General features: G+C 56.9%; 2 protein-coding genes across 2 annotated transcripts; both read left to right on the forward strand.

Moving 5' to 3' along the window:
* Window positions 1–248: 248 nt before the first annotated feature.
* On the forward strand, window positions 249–10816 carry LOC141918839 (uncharacterized). The gene is made up of 10 exons (XM_074813686.1): window positions 249–360; window positions 4809–5057; window positions 6921–7211; window positions 7450–7547; window positions 7808–8000; window positions 8614–8722; window positions 9119–9165; window positions 9559–9624; window positions 9996–10057; window positions 10595–10816. Exons 1-10 carry the CDS (start codon window positions 249–251, stop codon window positions 10814–10816), a joined length of 1449 nt encoding a protein of 482 aa, XP_074669787.1.
* A 1977-nt stretch (window positions 10817–12793) lies between these two features.
* On the forward strand, window positions 12794–19983 carry LOC141918090 (uncharacterized). The gene is made up of 11 exons (XM_074812131.1): window positions 12794–12983; window positions 14482–14724; window positions 15064–15354; window positions 15671–15768; window positions 17117–17309; window positions 17532–17643; window positions 17782–18028; window positions 18292–18331; window positions 18618–18723; window positions 18803–18849; window positions 19425–19983. The coding sequence occupies exons 1-10, from the start codon at window positions 12872–12874 to the stop codon at window positions 18843–18845; spliced, it is 1485 nt and encodes a 494-aa protein (XP_074668232.1). The 5' UTR covers window positions 12794–12871; the 3' UTR covers window positions 18846–18849; window positions 19425–19983.
* The last annotated feature ends 172 nt before the right edge of the window (window positions 19984–20155 follow it).

Below are 20155 nucleotides of genomic sequence, written 5' to 3' on the forward strand. Positions count from 1 at the left end.
CAAGAGGCTGGACCAAGGCACCCAGGAGACCCCATCGAGCCTGGACCTGCTGCCTGCAGGCAGATGGGTGAGGAGCAGTTCTGCGGCTGGCGGGATAGTATCTTTCCAAAGAGGAAGCTTCTTGCACCACATGTGATTTCCCTGGGTGGCTGTTTCATTTCTGTGTCTGCACCTCTCCTGTGCTGGGTAACACAGATACCTTTCCTGAGCAACTCAGACTGAGTCCTGCCCAGGGACTTCATGCTAGCATGGATCTGCAAGGGACAGCTCTGGCCTTTCTCCTGGTCCTTGCCCCTCTGCTGCTTGCACGGGGGCAGAAGGACTCTGGTCCCAAGAATCAGGGGGCAGCCAAGGAGACAGGTAAGAGCAGGTTGTGCCTCTCTCTTACAGAAAAGGTTTTGCTGCTCCTCCCTGAACGTTTGCTATGTGGCTATACCCTGTTCACCCCGTGGTGGCTCTGTTGTGGGGGGCTGAATCTGGTGTCTGCATCAGTCCTGAGACACTCAGGCATCTGTTGGGTTGTGGTGGGGTGAAGCTCTGTTTGGGGATTGAGGAGAGCAAGCCTCGGTGTGCTGGGAAAGCTTCCAGGAGCACAGGAGCTGCAGTGTCCCTTCAGGGAGTGGGCAGTGTCCCTGGGAGCAGGAGGTGGCCAGTTGTTGTTGCACTGTGGAAAGATGAAGCCAGGGCAATCAGAGCAGTGGTGGCCTTCCTGGGGCAATTGAGGCAGCAGGGGAAGGCAGTGGTGGTGTTCAGCAAAGATGTGGGGAGCTGTGAGATGAATCCCTGTGTTAGCTGGGACGCCTTCTCTCTCCCATAGTCCTTGGGGATGGGGGAGCTGTAGTTCAGTGGGATTGTTCTTTAACAGCATAGTTCTGTTCTTTCTCTGTGCCAGGAGGGCTAGGAGCACCTTCTGGGTCTCTGCTGGGCTCTTCCTAGGGAGACTGTGGGCTTTCCGAGGGGAGACTGTGTGCTTTGCCCTGGGGTTGTCGATACCTGTTGAGGTCCCCGTGGGGCACAGGAGGAATGGATGCTGTTTGCACGAGGGGCTCGGGGACCTGAGGTATGAGTCATTCTCTCAGTAAGGAAATGGGAGCAGAAGTGGCTTGCCGAGTCAGTGGATGGATCATGAGTCACGTTGCCCATTGCTGGTGGCTGTAGGGATGCAGCCCTTCCAGCAATGGGCAGCCCTCAGCTATCCAGGGCAGGATGGAGCCTGTTTCCCTCAACTGAGCAGCACCTTCTGCCCCTTCCTCCTGTCCCCCACAGCCCATCCCTGAGAAGCCCTCTCGATACTCACAGCTCTCTTTTCCTTGGCCTGAGGAGTCCCAACTGAAGGACCCTATGATGGGCTCAGTAGAGGCATTGGCTCTGAGTGGCTGGGGGAGATTTCTTGGGTCTATGTTTGCAGAAGAGGTGTGGGGCACCAGTTTGAGGTTCTGGCCATCACCCTTTACTGTGTTGCTGGCAGCTGCAGCACCAAAGGATGCTGTTGGAATCTGGATTGTGGGTAGCCCAGCAGAGCTGCGGGCAGGGGCAGAGCTTGCCTCCACCTGCACTGAGAGGAAAGTCCTGGTGCCAAGCCAAGGCCCCGCAAGGGCTTTTGTTGCAGTTAGTGCTCTTCAAGTGTCATCAAGGAATCATGTCTGCCATGGACATGTGCTTTTTTGACTTTCTCTTTGTGTCCTGTGTCCTTGCTGTTCAGCGGTAGCCATCAACATCTGAATGACCCACATGCATTTTCTAGACCACACCTCGACAACAAAGGCTTGCGTTACTTGCTGACAGTGCCCATGGCCCAGTTTTGCTGACCTTCCTCTCACCACTGAGGTCTGCATGAGACAGCCTAGTGCTCCCATTTCTCCCACTTGCTATGTCCCCTCTCGTGCCTTGGCCTTGCCAGCTGTTTCCTCAGTGGCTCTTCTTGTTGATTTCTACTCCCTTAGGAGTGTAACCTGCTTGTCACTGTGTCCTCTTGCTTTGTAGGTCATTGTCAACCTCCTGACTGAGCTAGGCTGTGCTCTTACTGCATCCTCCATCCTCTTTCTGTGTAAGGGTGTTTCTGCCTAGCCTTTCAGATAGTAGAGCATCTTGGGGACAGCCAGTCTTTGGGACCTGTATCCGGACAGGTACCAATAGGAAAAAAAACGTTCCTCCCCACAGGTGGAAATCTGCTCTTTGAAGCATAGTTCATTTTCCCACAGCAGAGGGGTTTCCTCCCCTCTGGCTGGTGTCCCTGGTCGAACGCTTGGTGCTAGGTAGGTAGCATGGACTCTGCTGAGGTGGGAAGGATCCTAGATGTCACCCTGGGGCAGGAGTGTGAGGGTACATGCACTGCTTCAGGGGGGTTTAATGATGTGAGGGGGGAAGGTGCGTGCCAGAGATACCTAACTAGGCTGGGACCAAGTCAAGGGTTTCAGACCTGTGCAGGCTTTTGGCTGTCACAGTGAAGTGTGTGATCTGACGGCACTGGGAGGTGTCCAGCTGTGGGGGAAGAAGTTTCCTATGTGGACAACACATGTGGTCTCAAAGGCTCGCCACTGTCCTTTGTGGGGAAGCATCAGGGTGTAGGGTTGAGAAGATGGTGTGCAAACCTGTTACCAGATAAAGGAAGTATGGTGATGCCCCTGTTCCATTGTAAGCAACTGCAGCCCCACGTGTGCCGGCTGGCAGGAAGCAGGCAGTTGTAGAGATGCGCGTAGCTGAAGAAAGGTATTTCATCTTAATTTAGGGGAGGCCACCTCCTACCCTGATGCCTCCTCATGGACTCAGCTTGCACTGGGTGAGCAAGTCTTGCGTGACACATTTACCAGGGCAGGACAAGGCAGGCTCATTTTGGGTGAAGTGCACTGAAAAGGCTGGGGGCATGGAGTAGGGTGTGAGCTTTGTGGCCAGTGCTGTGAACTTGGATGTGGAGGTCTGGAGGCAGGCTCTTGGTGCTGGCAGCTGCCTCGTGGGGCCAAGTTGGAAGGGTGTGCAAAGGCAGCAGAGACTCACTTGGTCTGGTGCACTCCCACAGCCCCTGCCTTTGGGGGAGAGAGCGCAGGAGAGAGCAGCATCCACCGGGCTGCTGGATCCCACTGGCTGGGATCCCTCCACAGCACCTGGGTGGGCAGGAGGGCCTGAGGGTGCAGGGAGGGTTAATGCACCTCGGATCTGAGGCCTCATCCTGAGAGGTTCTCATCTCTGCCACCCCTCAGCAGTGAGGGGGACCAGCAGTACTCTGGATGGGGACTCCTCACCCCCCGAGGACACTGCCAGAGCCCAGTGACCCTCAGGGCTCTCCCTCATGTCCTTTGCACACAGGAAGATGTAGAGTTCCCTCCGACTGGGACCCCAAGCTGCAGTTTACCCCACACCAGAGCAGCTACCTCTTGAACGATTTGGTGCAGCTGAGCTGTGCTGGGGAGTATGTGCCATCGGTCCCCGAGATCAAATGTATTTCCAACGGGACCCAGACCTTGTGGAATGAGACTGCTACCTGCAAGGGTAAGCACAGCCCCACATCACCCTGACCCAGGGTCCTGAGCTGGTGGCAGGACCTCTGTGAGATGGTCGTGCTTCAGCCCCACCTGGGTGACAGTCCAGGAATGGGAGACCTGGATGCCTTGGCTTCCCCCCCTGTCCTGGCAGTGCCAGGGCATCTTTTATCTCAGCACCTTGCTGCAGGCAGCTGCCAGGGTCTGTGCTCCTGGAGAGGAGTTAAAAGGCAGGAATCCTTCCTGGCCAGTGTCTTCTGGTTCCACATGGACAGCTGCAGCTCTGAACCTGGGAGAAGGAGTAGATGAAGGGTTTCAGCTTAAAGCTTTGGCATTTTGTGCTGCTTGTTTCCCTGGGAAACTTCTCTGGGGTTTGGGTGAGCTCTGGTGGGGGAGGCTGTCACTGCTGCCCTGCTCACCTGGGCATGAGGGGGGCCAAGAGAATGGGGTCTCAAGTACCCCATGGGTGGGTGGAACCCAGGGGAAGATTGGGAGTCTTGGAGCTAGGGGTGAAAATAAGCCCTGTGCCTCTGAACAGTTCCTGGGCACACGATGGGAGTAGAGGGACCCTTGCATGTGTCAGGGTGAGTGGTCAGAGACATGGGGAGAAGGGACCTGTCCCAAGCCTCCTCTTGTCACCTCCAAGAAATACTCACCCAATTTTAGCTCTGACAGAAACATGCCAAAGGCCTGTTTGGTGGGACCCAAGACTCCAGATGGCGCCAGTCCGTGGGAATTACAAAAAGAATGAAGAAGTGACTCTGAGCTGCAACAATGGTTTCCAGCCATCCTTCACCCATGTCAAATGTGCAGGGGGAGCTCAGTCCTTGAATTATTCTGGATCTCTAAACAGAGATGTGTGGCTGGGGAGGAAAAGCAGTGATGTCTGGATCCACATTGAGGGGAACGTAGTGTGCATTGGTAAGCAGGGTGTGAGGAGATGCCTCTTATGGAGTTCCATGGTCAAATCCTGTCCCATTTGTTGATCTCTGAGCTTCCACCATCACCACTTGGCCAGGGATGCACTTCTGATGCCTGACTGGGGCCATTCAGATGTTTTTGGTACCTAAGACCATTCCTCCACTGAATTCTGGCACATCCTCATCCATCATCTGCCTGAGCAGGCCTCAGCCCTGGTTGGCATGCACCCACAAGGAGACCCCCATCCCAAAAAGCCTTGTCTACAGGTCACATCCTGGCAGAGGGATGTGTCACCTTCCATCTCCCTTCAGGGATGGAGGGATTGCTGGGGATTGCTGATGCCCCAACACATACACCAGCCCCTCCTCAAACCCTCCCACCCCAACTAACACCCACTTTCACTTCTGCCAGAAACATGCCAAAGGCTTCACTGGGGCCGAGGACTCCAGCTGGCACCAGACCAGGACAAATACAAGAAGAATCAAGAAGTGATGCTGAGCTGCCCTGATGGTTTCCAGCCATCCTTCACCCATGTCAAATGTACAGGAAAAGTCCTGTCCATCAGCAATGGGAAACCTGTATACAGAGAAACTTGGAATGGAAAGAACAGCAAAGGCACATGGATCAACATTCAGCCCATGTTCAGTGTGGAGTGCATCGGTAAGGGAGGCATCAGGAGCTCTCCAGGCTGCCCTGCTCTGCCCTTCCTGAGCAGGGGAAGGCAGGCTGTGCCTGCACAGGAGATTTCAGGCTCCTGTCTGCCTGCTCTCTGCCTGCCTGGGGAAATGGTAGGTGCTGCCGAAGGCCATGTCTAGGCAGCCCCTGTAACTGACCTGTGTCCAGCCTATGGCTAACCAGTGGGTGGGAGCCTTGGTGGGGAGGGGGCTGCTGCCAGCCTCAGTCCCTGAGGGTCCCAGCAGGAAGAGACTTTGGGATCAAGGTGGGGGGCAGTGGCCAGAGCTGCTCATGCCAGGCTAGGGCAAGGAGCCCGGTGTGCAGGGCTCCAGACTATGGTTCATGGGTGGCTGGGAGGTTCCTGGTGGAGGTGCATGGGTGACATGGGTCTCCCTGAGGGATTCTGGCAAGAGCATGTGTAGAGGAGATGGGGGTTACAGTGCTGTAGGTCTGACAGGCATTTGTGGCACAGGCGGCCAAAAGCACTGTGTCAGAGTCTGGGGGATCACAGGACTCTGTTCCCTGTGTCCTCTCAGCCCGTGTGGTCAGGGCAAAGGCCTGGCCTCCTCCTCATGTGCTGGTGTCCCCTCCCAGTCTCTGCTGCACGCCATCACGGCAGGAGCCAGCTTTCAGGCTCAGGCTTTTTTGCCTTCTCAGGAGGACTCAGGGTGGTGGTGTCCTATGTGGGGGACGAACAGGGCACCTGGGTCAAATGCTGGTCCATCAGTCTCTGTGCAGGCATTGTGCATAGTATGAGCCCCTCATGGGTGCCCAGTCCTCAGAGCTCCAGCTCCAGTGCAGGGCCCTTCTTGTTCTCATCCCCTTGCCGAGCATGTGGTGCAGGAGGGCTGCTCTATATAGTGTCCTGGAGCTCCATCTCTCACCCTGCTGTGCCATGGGAAGGATTCCCTGCTCCATCTGCTGGCATGGCCTCCAGGGCCACACTCTGCCCTGCTAATGCCTTCCCATCTTGTTGGTGCAGAGAGATGCCAGAAGCCCCAGTGGGACTCCAGGTTTATATTTGACCAAGAATGGGGGACCTTCAACCCAAATGATGTGGTAAAGATGAGATGCCCTGAGGGGTACTGGCCTCCCCCAATGGAGATCAAATGTCTGAAGCTCAACACAAGGGAAAGCTCCATGATTCCTCGCAGTGGCTGGTTTGTGAGGAACAGCACAGGCCGCTGGCACCGTGTGGAGGGGAACTTGACCTGTGTGGGTAAGTGAGCAAAGCAGCTGCTCTCCCAGTGCTCTCAGTCTGTTCTCTCCAGGCAGGGAGAGCAGTGCTGCGTGTGTCCCACAGCATTAGTGCCCTGTGCTCGGGGTGATCAGGGCATGGCATGGGCATTCACTCCAGAGAAAATGGCTGCTGCTGCATCCCAGGTTTGTGTCTGCGCTGCTGGCAACTGGGGCACCCTGCACAGCACTGAGGAGGACAAGTCCTTGCCCCTGCATGTAGGATGCCAGGCAGCAAGCCCAGATCAGCTAGATGGGTCTGCCTGGAGAAGAGCATGAGAGTCCTGCTGTGGCTGCTGGGTTCGTTGGCTAAGTCACTGTTGATATGAAAGGGACCAGACACCAGATCGTTTGCTAGCCCCAGGGTGGTAGCTGCAGAGAGGCCACAAGTACCTGCTCTTACTTTCCCACAATCACTGCAGCACCCAGAGTACCCCTGGGAATGATCCAGGGCCAGAGAAAGGTGCAGGCAGCACATGAGCATACTCTGGGAGATGGCCTTGTCCACAGTGTGCTGGGGACAGGCTAGGGAGGGAAGAGTGGGGATGGCAGAGGTTGGCTGCAAGGCTGTGAGGGGAAGGGAGTGACCCTCTTGCAATGTTTCCTTCACAGATATCCTCCAGGTTGTCCCTGGGAGCTTGGAGATTTCCAGCACCAGCATCAAACTGAACTGGACCTGCAGGCTCCCTGACGTCTGCCAGCACATTTGGGCCAGGTGCCGGCTGGAAGAACGTTCCTCCCCTCCCTGTGAGGCTGAGGAGGTGAAGGGAGAAGAGATGTTACATGGTCAGGAGGGAACATTCACCTGTCCCCCTCTGCAGCCCTTCACTGTCTACAGTGTCACTGTCTCCCTGCCCCCCAGCACGATCCTGTACACACGACTCCTCAGGACAAAGGAAACGGGTATGTCTACATGACATGCAAAGGTGCCGTTTGCCTGACAGCTTAGCCCGAGTATTGGCTCCCTGCAGTGATGGTACTGGGATCAGGACTGCTGGGATCCTGTGGGGCTCTGGGGAAGGGGCTGTACAGGGCCCCTCCTCACACACCAGACTGTTGCTGCTGCTGTGGCACATGCAGCCTTTGTGGGGGACAAATCCTCACCGGCCTCATGCTTGACCCCATCCTCTTGTGCTTCCAGTGCCGGACAAACCAGAGAAGCTGTGGCTGGATCCCAACACGGGGTCCCTCAGGTGGAAGGCGCTGCCCTCCTGCAGAGGGGAGATCATCGGATACCAGGTACCAGGGGACCACAGACTGCCTGTGGTGCCGCTGACCTTGCCAGGCACCTCCCTGCCTGGAGCTCTGTGCAGACAGCCTGGGGAGAGGTGTGAGCCCTCCTCAGCCAGGGCCCATCAGCTCTACACTGCTGGTGTTTCTGGTAGCATCAGGTCCTCTCCTGTCCCCAGCTAGCAGTAGCAGGGTCTCTCCACAGATCTGACCTGAGTGGGAGTGGGAGGTCGGTGCTGCTCCCCACCAGCTCCCTATCCTTCCTCTAGCTGAACATCACGGCCAGGAGAGCGCATGATGGCAGCTTCCTTGAATTCAAGCAGGTGTTGGTGAACCAGTCTGTCACTCAGTACACGCCACTTCATCAGACACCCGGAAGCAAATACATGGTGACAGTGCAGGGGCTCACGGTGGCTGGTGCTGGGGCTGCGTCACTGCTGGAATTTCAAACCTACGTCTCAGGTAATGGTTGTTCTGCCCTGGATCTGGCTGTGGTGGCCTCCCCGGGAGCAAATGCTGAGCCTGGAGCAGCTTCCAGAGCTGTGTGTGTTCCGACCCTGTCCCCACCAAGACAGAGGTGGGGAGTGTGGGCACCCTGAGAGCCATGGGGCTGGGTGAATCCTGTTTCAAGGCAGTGCATTCCTGGTCCCCAGAGCTTCAGCCCCTGTTTGTGCATGTGAAAGCAGAGCTGGCCCCTCCACTCTTCCACTAAAGATGATACCCATCCCTGCATGCACGTGCACTTGGGGCTCAAGGTCAGACAGCACTAGGGCTTCTGAGCCTGGTTCTGTGTGTCCTCTTGCTGTGCACAGTCTGGTTGAGCAGGCTTCCCGTCCCTCTGGTTGTGTATGGAAGATGGGGCAAGCCCCGCTGCTCCAGAGCCTCCTTCTGCCCTGCCCTGCCCAGCAGATGTGAAGGCAGAGGAAGACTGTGCCTCGCTGCCTGTCCCTACAGCAGCCAGGACAGCAGAGCCTGGACACACATGTCTACACACACGTACACACCCAACGCCAAGGTTGGGGCTGTTGCTGGCACATGATCCAGTCTGTGGCACCCACTCCTGGCTGTGTATTAGTTTCAGGGCAGTCTCTGGGACTGTGGCCAGGGTCAGCAGTCACAGTAGTGGTGGTGGTGTTGGTGCTGGTCCTCCTGTCTGCAGGGATCCTGTGGTTTGTGGTGTCTAGGTGAGTAGGCAGGAGACTTGGAGTCGCTGCTCTGCCTCAGGCCATGCTGTGCTGTGGGGTGGCAGGGAATGGAGAAGGGGTTTCCCCAGCTGCTCCCACCCTTCTCTGGGTGTGGAGAATGCTGCTGGGTGGTCCTACCATAGCTTGGCTGGCTGGGGCTCATAAGCATCTTCCTTGGGGCTGGGGCAGGGACCGTCCATGCTAAGAGACCCCTTCCCTTGTTGCTGTTGCTGCCACTGCTGCTGTCCCCTGGGGTGTTGATGAGCAATGCCTGCCAGCTCATGAGAGGCCCAGAGGGAGGGTCCAGAGCCCTCCAAGCCTCTGCCGCTGGATTCAACAAGGCCCTGGTCCAGGTCTGCCTCTCCACTGACTCAGGACTGCCCTTTGCCTTCCCAGGAAAAGGAAGGCCTTGCCCAGCAAAGCTGAGGAGGATCATTACACAGGTAGGGTCCCCATTACAGAGAGGGCTGTAGGTCTGGGGTTGGAACGAGGAGGGGAGCAGGTTTACTGCAGGAGAGCCTGTTGCCATCCTGTGGTGCCTGCAGGCAGCCCAGCTGACTCTGGCTGACCTGTCAGAGCAGCATGTCCCACATCTGCTATCCCCAGCTGAGAGCCTCCTCTGGCTGCTTCTTTCAGCAACTCCTGGCTGGGGTCCCCCCATGGTGCCCGTGAGGGTTGGGAGATGTCCCTTGTGCTCTCCCTGCCCAGCCTTGCTGCCCTGCTGGTGCATGTCCCAGGGTGCCTTCCAGCCCCCAGTGCTGCTGCCTGCCTGGGTCTGCCCTGCTCCTTCCCCCACGGCCCCTGGGCCCCTCATGCTATTTCTGTCATCCCCCCAGAGCTTCAGCCTTATGAGAACTTGGATAATTACTGCGTGATCAAGGAGAGTCTTCTGGCAGATGCAGGTAGGAGATGGATTGCCCTGCCTGTGTTCCCAAACATGGCAGGGAGAGGGTAAACAGTGGCAGCTGTGGAGGCCTGAGCTCCCCACACTGCTGAGGGCACACAGCAGCCTCTGCCCTGGGTGCCCTTGGTCTCTGCAGGTAAAGGTGGCCAGGCTGGAGAGACGTTGCCCAAGCCCCTGCCTGTCCTGCAGTCCTAAGGAGACAGTCAGTGCAGTGAGGGGGAGGAGAAGATGGGGTGGACGTCTGAGGCTCAGTGCTGATGGCACTTGCCATAGCCCCTTCTTGAGGCTTGCTCCTCCACTGCCGGAAGCAGGACCTCATATAGCTCGTGCTGGGTTATTGCTCCCCCTCAAATTTGCTCCCTCATCAAGCTCTAGCATCCTCTGTCACAGAGCAGGAGCAGCCCAAGGCCTGGGATGACCTGCTCGTGCCAGTAAGGACGTGTTCTGGTAGTCCTTCAGTGCTTTGGCAAAGCCATCTCACCTGCATCCTGGTGCCTACAACTGTCCTCTAAGACTGAAGTATCTCTCTGGGTCCCAATCCATCTTTCCCAGCTTCATATCCCCATATCCACCTAGCCCCTGGCCTCTGCTTACGTTTGGCCTGACCACACTGCCCCTGCAGCTGTGCTGCTCTGTCTGAACAACCAATAAACTTTTCTGGTTTTCATGGGCTGTCTGCCCTGCGACGGCTCCCACCTTGTCGTGCTTCCTCCTTGTTCTGTGTGTGACAGCCCTGTCCCTATAAATCTTCATGGAGGAGCTTGGACTAGGCTTTTCCAGCCCCTGGCAGCCCTGAGGAAGCACTTCTGAGAAGCCCTGTGCTCCCAGAGCAATGCTTCGGGTTGCTACTTTCCTTCCTCCTCATCCTACAAGTAGCATGGTCTCAACTAGGCTGAGCTGGACCTCTGTGTTGGTCTGTGACCCCCTTTGTGGGTGTTGGTGCTCGTTTCCCATTTTGTGAGGTGCAGTTGACCCTGGCCCTCTTGGGAAATCTCCATCTTGCAGCCTTTGGGATCTGCTCAATCTCAGCTGCTGCCCTGGTGCAGCCTCCAGCAGCCACTGCCTCTCCTGCCCTGAGGGATGCCAGTGCCCGGTGCAGCCTGGAGGCTGCCCGAAGGCTCTGCTTGGTGAAGACCACACTGCTGGAAGATGAGGAAATCAACCACTCTCTTCTGCAGCCTTTTTTTTAGCCTGGGATGACCTGCATGTGCCAGTAAAGACATGTTTTGGCAGTGTTGTGGTTTAAACCCGGCCGGCAGCCAAACACCATGCAGCTGTTTGCTCACCCTCCCCTGCCTGGGGGATGGGGGAGAGAATTGGACGAGTAAAGGTAGGGAGACTCATAGGTTGAGGTAAAACCAGTTTAATAATTGTAATAAAATAAAGCAATAACAATAATGGAAAGTACAAATGGGTAATGCACAATGCGACTGCTCAACACTTGCCAGCTGATACCCAGCCCGTTCCCTGCTAGCGATCCTGAAATACCAAGATCCCACAATTTCAATCCCAGAAGCGAGAGAGAACGCCCTCCTTCACAGTCATCCCTCCTTTATATACTGAGCATGACATTACATGATATGGAATATTTCATTAGCTTCTTGTACACCTGCGCACAGGCAGGACAGAGTGAGTTGGAGAGTCCTTGATCTCTTAGCAACAACTGAAAATATCAGTGTATTATCATCATTCTTCTCATACCAAATCCTATACTGAATCCAAATTCTAGCTACTAAGAAGAAAATTAACTCTATGTCAGCCGAAACTGGGACAGTAGTCCTTCATATGAGCTGTCTGACCATCATCGTGGTACCTGCAACTGGTCCCTGGGACCAAAGCATTTCCTTCTTGTGGACTTTAGTTAGTGTGACCTGCGTGCCTGATGGAGCTGCTCTCAATGGGTATTGGGCAGAGAGGGGAAGAGGGGGCTTAACCCCGTGTGACTGCTGCTGGTTGGGAAAGGGGAATGTGCAGGGTTGGGATATGGGGAAGCAGAAGGTTGGTTTGCGCTCCTGCCACCTCCTGGGTTGCCCCGCTCCCCACTACCCATCCCCATACCCAGTCAGACCCAGGGCTGTCAGCCCTGTGGCTCTGCCTGCTCTGTCCAGACAACCAGTAAAGGCTCGTGGTTTGGAGGGGGCTGCCAACACGCCCCAGCTCCTGCCTGGTCTCCTGCATTGCCCTTGTGGGGGCTCATTCCCTGTGGGATACTGAGATAACGGCACCCTGTTGAGGGGAAGCCACGAACAGGGCTGCTGTAGCTGGAGCTGTGGCTGACAGCCTCCACAGTCCCTCAGGGCTGTGCTGGGCAGCTCTGACGTGTGTTTGGATGGGGGGTGTGTTGAGGACCAGTGAGTGGTGGTGCTCCCCCATATTCATCCTGGGCAGGAGTGTGTCCTGTGCATGTGCCATGGGCAAAAGCTGAGCGTCAAGCATGGTCTTGCTCCTCTGCAGCCCCCATATCTGATCACCCATCCCTCTGGGACCTGAGGTGTCCCAGGTGGACCCATGGGAGGTTCTGGAAGAAGAGAAAAGCAGGAGCTGTTGAGGAGCAAGGGGGATGGTTTAGCAGTTCTGAGGGTTTCCTCAGACACTCAGCTGGCACTGGAGGGCAGGGTGGTCTGCACACCTGGGGGCAGAGGAGAGTGCTGACAGGCTGATGGGGAGGAAGAGGAGGCAGCTGGGGATGGAGGAGCAGGGAAGGATGAGAGAAGGAGCAGGTTGAATGTATCTTTCATAAGGGTCAAGGACTGTTTCAGACCTTGAGGTGGTCCTTGCAGTTCACATCCCCATTCCTATCTCTGCTTCTTGCCAGCTCTTTATGTGCTTTCTCAGAGATCCTCCATCTCCTGTGATCATTGAAGGGAAGTGCAGTGACTCATCACAACTCTAAAACCCATGCAGTGGCATTCAGAAGCACAAGGACGTTGCCTCAGAAATAGGAGTAGTTCTTCTTGAATGCACTCTGGTAACTAGGAGGGTTTAGGGGGGAAACTCTGGGATCTTGATGACAGGGGCTCTTCAGTTGAGTACCAGAGCCCCTGGGGAAAAAAGGCAGCAAAAGGCAGCAGTACTGACACTGATGGGAGGTTCCATCCCCAAAGAGGAAGCTTCTCTCATGAGGTTTCCCCATGTGTCTGTTTCCTTCCTGTGGCTGCAAGTCTTGCAGTCAGTTACCGATGCCTGGGCTGAGAGGCAGCAAGTGGGGCTGAGATTTGAGTGCTGCCTGCGGACTTCATACTAGGATGGCCCTGCAGTTGCTGGCTCTGAGGTTTCTCCTGGTCCTTGTATCTCTGTGGACAGCACAGGGCCAGGAAGAACCTGATCCCAAGGTCCAAGGAGTGCCCTGGGAAACAGGTAAGAAGTGGTTCCTCCTCTTTGCTGGAGGGATTTTGATGCTTCTCCTTCTGCAAGTTTGATATGCATCTTTACTGCCTGCAGCCTTGGGCTGGAGCCCAGGCAGACCCCTGAGTGCTGTCAGCTGGGGTGCCTGATGTCTCTTGGAGACACCAGGGTGGGGGTGTGGGTGGGTGTGGGTGCAGTAGGGTGCTGTGGGAAGAGGGAATTGGACTGGACAGTCAGGGATGGGTCGTGTCCTGCACCAAGCCAGTTTGCCAGTTGTTCCCTGGAGGGTGCAGGCATGAATCAGGCATGAATTCATGCATTATGAATCAGTGGAAGGGTCTCCAGGGAGCAGGGCTACCGCTTTCTGTACACATCCTATCACCAGGTGTGCCTGAGGGACACTGTGCCTACTGAGAGCAGAGCAAAAGAGAATTTGCTGCCGCTTTGCCAGCTGGATGGGCCTGGGCGTGGGGAGGAGCTGGGTCCCTGTGCGTGGGGTAGGTCGTGGCTGTGTGTCAGTGGGACACAGCTTCTGGTTGTGGTGCTCAGCTGGGCATCTCTTGCCTTCTGCTGTCAGGGTTGTTTGAGAGCAAAGCCTGACCATAAGTGACTTGTTCACCAGCATGTCTGTACTTCTTTGTGGCTGTTCAGAAGATGGTCTGAACCTTGTGAGATCCCTTCTCTGCTCCTTTGGGAGAAGGAAGATTGTATTTTAAGCAATTTAAGGCCTCCCAGAGGCCCTTGCAGAGGCTGGAACAGGGAAGATCTCCTTCTCAGGTGCCAGCATGCTTGCTTGTAGGAAACATTGCCACAAAACCTCCCCCTGCAGCACTCAGCAAACAGCTGGGACAGACTGTGTGTGCTCAGCCCCAAGGATGGTGAATATGGTGTGGAGGGGTTGTGGAGGAGGAAGCAGGGCTTGTGGCAGGGAAAAGGGGCTGTGGTAAAGAAGGGGATGTGAATGGAAAAGGCATTGCTCATCCCCATGTCCCACTGCACGGTGGCATGGGCCAGGAGGAGAGGTACTGACTGAGCCAGCACAGGCACCCCAGAACTGTAACAGAGGCATCTCTGCTCCCTGTGGGAGGGATGATCCATGGCTGGAGAGACATCCATCCCAGAAGGGCTGGTGGAGACATGACCCAGCAAGGGCATCCTGAGCTGGGGTGGCTGACATGGCTGAATGAGTGGCTGGAGGGAGTCTCCTAGTGCACGAGTGATTGTCCTGGGAAGCTCCCTGTGTGGGCTGTGGAGGAGGGTATATAGTGTCCCCGGACACAAGAGTAGAGGGAGGAGGTTCATGGATAAGTGACCGTTGACTGTTTGGGTACACAAGGAGAGCCCCCTCCCAACAAGCCTTGCTTATGGGTCACATCCTGGCAGATGGATGAGTCACCTTTCTTCTCACTTCAGGGACCAGAGGGATTGCTGGGGATTTCTTTCCCACCACCCTCTGGGCTCCACCTCATCACCTCCCAGCCCAACTAATATTCACTTTCACTTCTGCCAGAAATGTGCCAAAGGCCCCGGTGGGACTCAAGACTCCAGCTAGCACCAGAACAGGACAGTTACAAGAAGAACGAAGAAGTGATGCTGAGTTGCATTGATGGTTTCCAGCCATCCTTCACCCATGTTAAATGTGCGAGGGAAGTCCAGTCCCTCAGTCAAGGGAGACCCATATACAGAGAAGTTTGGCTTGGAAGGAACAGCAGAGGCATCTGGATCCGCATTCGGTCCAGTGTGGAGTGCATCGGTAAGGGAGGCATCAGAAGCTCTCCAGGCTGCCCTGCTCTGCCCTTCCTGAGCAGGGGAAGGCAGGCTGTGCCTGCACAGGAGATTTCAGGCTCCTGTCTGCCTGCTCTCTGCCTGCCTGGGGAAATGGTAGGTGCTGCCGAAGGCTATGTCAAAGCAGCTCCTGTGCCTGACCTGACTCCTGCTGCTTCCCTACCAGAGAGCTGGAGTGACCAATTTCAGCCTCTTGCTTTCCCTCCCTCCCAGCTGGGTGGGGAGCAGGGCTCTCCGACTGCAGCACCCTCACAGGGCTGGGAGGGGAAGGGAAGGAAGTGACCCTCTTGCAACGTTTCCTTCACAGAGGTCCTCCAGGTTGTCCCTGAGACCTTGGAGATTTCCAGCACCAGCATCAAACTGAACTGGACCTGCAGGATCCCTGATGCCTGCCAGCGCATGCAGGCCATGTGCCGTCTGGCAGGGCCTTCCTCCCCTCCCTGTGAGGCTGAGGAGGTGAAGGGAGAGGAGATGCTACATGGTCAGGAAGGAACATTCACCTGCCCCCCTCTGCAGCCCTTCACTGACTACAGTGTCACCATCTCCCTGCCCCCCAGCACGATCCTTTTCACCTGGTTGGTCAGGACAAAGGAAACAGGTATGTGCACATGAGTACAGGAGAGAAGGGACAGTGCTGGGATGTGTCACAGGTAGGGGAGGTGGATAGATGTCACCTTCACCTGGCAGCTCAGCCTGAGCATCTGCTCCCTGCAGTGATGGTCCTGTAATCGGGGCTGTTTGGAGACTGGGGTGCTCTGGGGAAGGGGCTGTGCAGGGCCCTGGAGCACAGCACGTCCCCTCCTCACTCTCCCCCTTACTCACCACACTGTTGCTGCTGCTGTGGCACATGCAGCCTTTGTGGGGGACAAATCCTCGTCGGCCTCATGCTTGACCCCATCCTCTTGTGCTTCCAGTGCCGGACAAACCGGAGAAGCTGTGGCTGGATCCCAACACGGGGTCCCTCAGGTGGAAGGCGCTGCCCTCCTGCAAAGGGGAGATCATCGGATACCAGGTACCAGGGGACCACAGACTGCCTGTGGTGCCGCTGACCTTGCCAGGCACCTCCCTGCCTGGAGCTCTGTGCAGGCAGCCTGGGGGGGGAGTGGGGAAGGGAAAGCTGTGATAACCTCTGGCAGTCCCCATCCAGTCCAGGTGAGTATCTGGCTGTGATGTGCATGAGCATTTTCTGTCTCATGCTCAACATTTCTCATGGTGTGGAGCTGCCCAGAGAATTGGTGGGTGCTCCCTGCCTTCTGGGCTTCCTCCCTGGGTCTGCCAGGCTGGGGTTTGGCAGACTTTGCGGCTTGGTGTGCAGCACTTGGTGACGTGTCTTCCCTGGGTGGCGTCACGGTTTCCTGTGCCTCTTGCGTGCTTGTTTCAGGTTCCTGCCACAGGGAAGCCTGTGGTTTGAGTAGTCTTCTGAAAACCCCTCTTCTTCTGGGACAGTTGCACCGTTCCTTTGAGTTGCCTAGAAGCACCTCCTCTGTCTGTAGGTTTGGGGCTCTTTCCACGGTGCAGCCCTGTTTTCTAGCACTGAGGGGTGGTGAGACCCTTACCAGTGTGCCCTGTGCCAGCTCTGAGGACAGATATCTGTGGGGTGACAGGGACCCAGACATGCTGGTTCCTTGTGCCCCTCTTTGCTCTTTCCTGGAGAAACTGGCAAATAGGAACCCTGATGGCACTGCTTGTGGGTCTGTTCCAACCAGTTCCCTGCTTCCAGACAGCTCTGTTTGTGAAAAGAATCCCTTTTTCTGCTTTCAGTTAGCTCCTTTTTTTGCATATTCCCAAGATGCCATTTCCATAAAGACCCTGACAGCAGCAAGGATGGCCTGGGATCTCATGAGAAATTCAAATGATGCATTGGCAGATGGGGGCCTCCATCTGTATCGCTTGTGGGAACTTGTCTGCCCATTTTCATGTAGACAGAGTCGTTAGACTCCAACCTTGCATGGGAAGAAAGAGATGTTCAGGGCCCCTCTTGTGGGTGATGTCACCACAGCGCCTGTGGTGTTGCAATACTGTACCGGTGACCTGGCCTTGGGCTCATTACTCTTCAAACAATTGGCCTCCCTCTTGCCCTCAGCTCTTCACAGAGGTTTGGTCCTTTGCTCACAGACGCAGCCACTCTGACATCTTGAGTGTTGGCTCCAAATTCCTCCTCTCATCCTCTTGTCTGCCTTGAGGTCCACGCATGGGGCCAAGGCTCCTGCTGGTTCCTCTCCAGGAGCCTTCCACAAGGAGGGCAGGCGCAGAGGAGGGGAAGCTTGCAGGGGTGCTTTTCTCTGTCTTGGTGTGCTGTGGGCAGGTTCCTAGAGGACAGGTCAGAGCTGCTGCCCTCCAGCTCGGTCCCCTGTCCCCAGTTGAACATCACGGCCAGGAGCGCGCAGGACGGCGGCTTCCTGGAGATGGAGCGGCTGCGGCTGAGCGGCTCCGTCACTGAGCACCCGCTGCCTGAGCTCAGCCCCGGCAGCAGCTACGTGGTGATGATGCAGGGGCTCACGGCTGCCGGAGCCGGGCCTGCGTCGCTGTGGGAGTTTCAGACCAACAGCTCGGGTAAGGCTCGCTGTGTCCTGGTGCCTCCAGGGTGGCCACAACGTGCACCCTGGCTGAGGCAGCTCTCCGTCCCCAGCCCTGTGGCCTTGTGGCCATCACCAAGGAGCCTGGGCACAGAGGAGCTGTGCTCTGCAGCCTGCACTGCCCGCGGCTGCCCCTGCTCCTCGCACAGCCCTTGCTGTTCTGCCCACAGATGCTCATCCCCCAGCTCTTCCCCTCCAGGCACCCCGCAGCCTCTTGACATCAGCTGCCACAGCGTCCGTGACATCTCCCCATCCCAAGGGACGGCAGTGCTTCCCCTCCATCCCATCTCTCGTCCCCCCGAGGTGGCGAGGTGAGTGCAGCCCCCAGCAGCTCTGCTCTCTGCAGCCCCAAGAGAGGTTTCGCCACTGGCAGCCTTTGCCTGCAGCCGCCCCCATCCCTCTCTCTCCATCCCTGTCCCCCCTGGCCCTCTCACCACCCCGCCTTGCAGGGAGCACCAGCTGATCGTGGCCGCCACGCACAACGGCACGGCGGTGGAAGGCGCCTGCTCAGGGGACCCACAGCCCTTCAACGCCAGCCATCAGCTGGGCGCCTACGTGGCCGCCGTGATCAACCTCACCACCCCCACGGACTTTGTGCTGGGCGAGGGGACCCGCGGGCAGGGTTTCCACAACGCTGCCCTCCAGCCGGGCTGGGACTACATGGCCCTTCTCCGCCTCGTCCGCCGCTCGCAGCAGGTACCTACCACGGGGGGCTCCTGCTCTCCGGGTCGCTGCCAGCCAGGGCCAGGACCCTCGGCAGGGTCTATGGCGAGCAGCAGTGCCACACTGGCTCTGCTCCCAGCTCCTGTGCTGAGAGCCCGGGTGCCCTGGCAGGACAGTGCCCCAGGGTCCCTGGCCACAGCTGGGGCATTCGGTGGCCGTGGGTGGGGGGCATTTGGCCCCAGGGTTGGCAGTGGAGCAGGAGTGGCCTGAGCTCTCCCTCCTGTCTTCTCCAACAGGCAGAGAAGTTCACCTGCATCTGCTACAGCTTCTCTGTTGGTAAGTGGGGTCCTCACACCCTGTGCCCGAGTCCCTCTCCCACATGTTCACTTTTTTCCCAGCCTGGCTGCTTTCCATGGAGAGGAGCTGGCTGAGCACAGGAGTGGTGGGGTCTCGTGGGGGGCAGAGGAAACCTTCTGTTTGCCATACGTGGGATGATCCTCCATCCTTGAAGAAACCTAAGCCAAGACACTCATCTACACCCTTGCATATACCCTTTGCTACTGTTGGAGCCATTGCCAGGACATGGCCCAGGCTGTGGCACCCACTCCTGGCTGTGTGTTAGCTGCAGGGTACCCTCCAGGCTCCTGGCGTGGGACTGTGATTGGGGTGGTTGTGCTGTTGGCACTCCTCCTCGTGTCTGCAGGGATTCTGTGGTTCGTGCTTTCCAGGTGAGTAGGAAGGTGACAGGTTCAGCAGGGCCATGGGAAGTGTCAGTCTTTTACTCAGGACTTCCCTTTGCCTTTCCAGGAAAAGGAAGTCTTTGCCCAGCAAAACTAAGGAGGATAATTAAAAAGGTAGGAAAATACAATTCCCTGGACCACCATCACAGAAAGGACTGTAGGGATGAGTGACAGCTGGGAGTAGAGCAGAGATCTCCCAGGAGAGCCTGACCCTCAGGACAAACATCTGTTCATTATCTTCACTGACTCGTTTCCCCATTTTCCCCAGCCTTCTGGTGCCAGGGGTGGTGGGGATGGCTCTGCCCCCTGAGCCCCAGGCAGCAGCAGAGCATGGCTCCAGGTAGTGCTTCCAGCCTGGAGCAGGGGCAGGGAAGAGCAGAGATGGGCATCCCAAAGGGTGGCTCATGGCTCAGCCCTCTGTGGGACCCACAGCTGTGTCATCCCTCCCAGGGGAGAGACCTGCTGGAAGAGGTCTCAGGAGGGTCAGGCTGAGGGATGCTGCTCTCACCTGGGCACCGTTGGGCACCTTCGGGGACCTGTGGTTGGGCATGTCTGGGATGAAGGGGTCGGGCTGTGGCAGGCACTGCCCTGTGCTCCAGCCTGTGCGCAGGCAGCTGTGGTGGTGTGAGCTCCCCAAGCAGCCAAAGGCACACAGCAGCCTCTGCCCTGGCTGCCTTTGGTCTCCACAGGTAAAGGTGGCCGGAGATCAGCCACTGCAGCCCCTGCCCAGGACTACAGGAGACATTTAGAGCAATGAAGGAGTGGAGAAGATGGGGAGGATGACCCCCAGCTCAGTGCTGACGACTTTTCTGTAACTGACCAGCACTGGGGGGTCCCATACAATTCAGCAAAGCAAGAGCAAAACAGGAGGCCAAGGAGGGTTGTGAGCTTTTTCTTTCCTCATCCCCTTCACCTCCCAGCTTTTGCTTACTGCTATTTTAAGGCCTTTGAATGTGACTCTCTGTAGTTCCTTTTTTTAGGCTTTGCTTTCATTTTTGCTTTCCTGGAAGCAGGAACTGTACTCTAGATTTCCCAATCCCCGACTCACAGGGGCTCAGGCTGAGGGATGGCCCATGCTCCTGCCATGTCCTGGGTTCCCAACTCCTCTCCCCTCTCTGTCTGCTGATATTCAGCCAAACCCAGGGTTCTGCTGAAGCTTGGCCTGACTGGGCTGCCTTCGTGACTGTCTGCTCTGTCTGGACAATCAATAAAGGCTTGTGATTTGGAGGGCCTGCCTGCCCCACTACAGCTCCTGTCTGGTCCCCTCATTGCCCTTGTGGGGTCACACCTCCCTGCAGGGACCTAACTGTGCCCTGTTGAGGGGAGGCCACGAGCAGGGCTGCTGTGACCCCCTGTCCCCAAATAGTGCCTGAGAGCCTTTCTGACCCCCAGACCTGTGCTGGGCAGCTCTCATGTGAGT

The sequence above is a fragment of the Strix aluco genome, chromosome Z, assembly GCF_031877795.1.
Source record: "Strix aluco isolate bStrAlu1 chromosome Z, bStrAlu1.hap1, whole genome shotgun sequence".
NCBI lineage: Eukaryota > Metazoa > Chordata > Aves > Strigiformes > Strigidae > Strix > Strix aluco.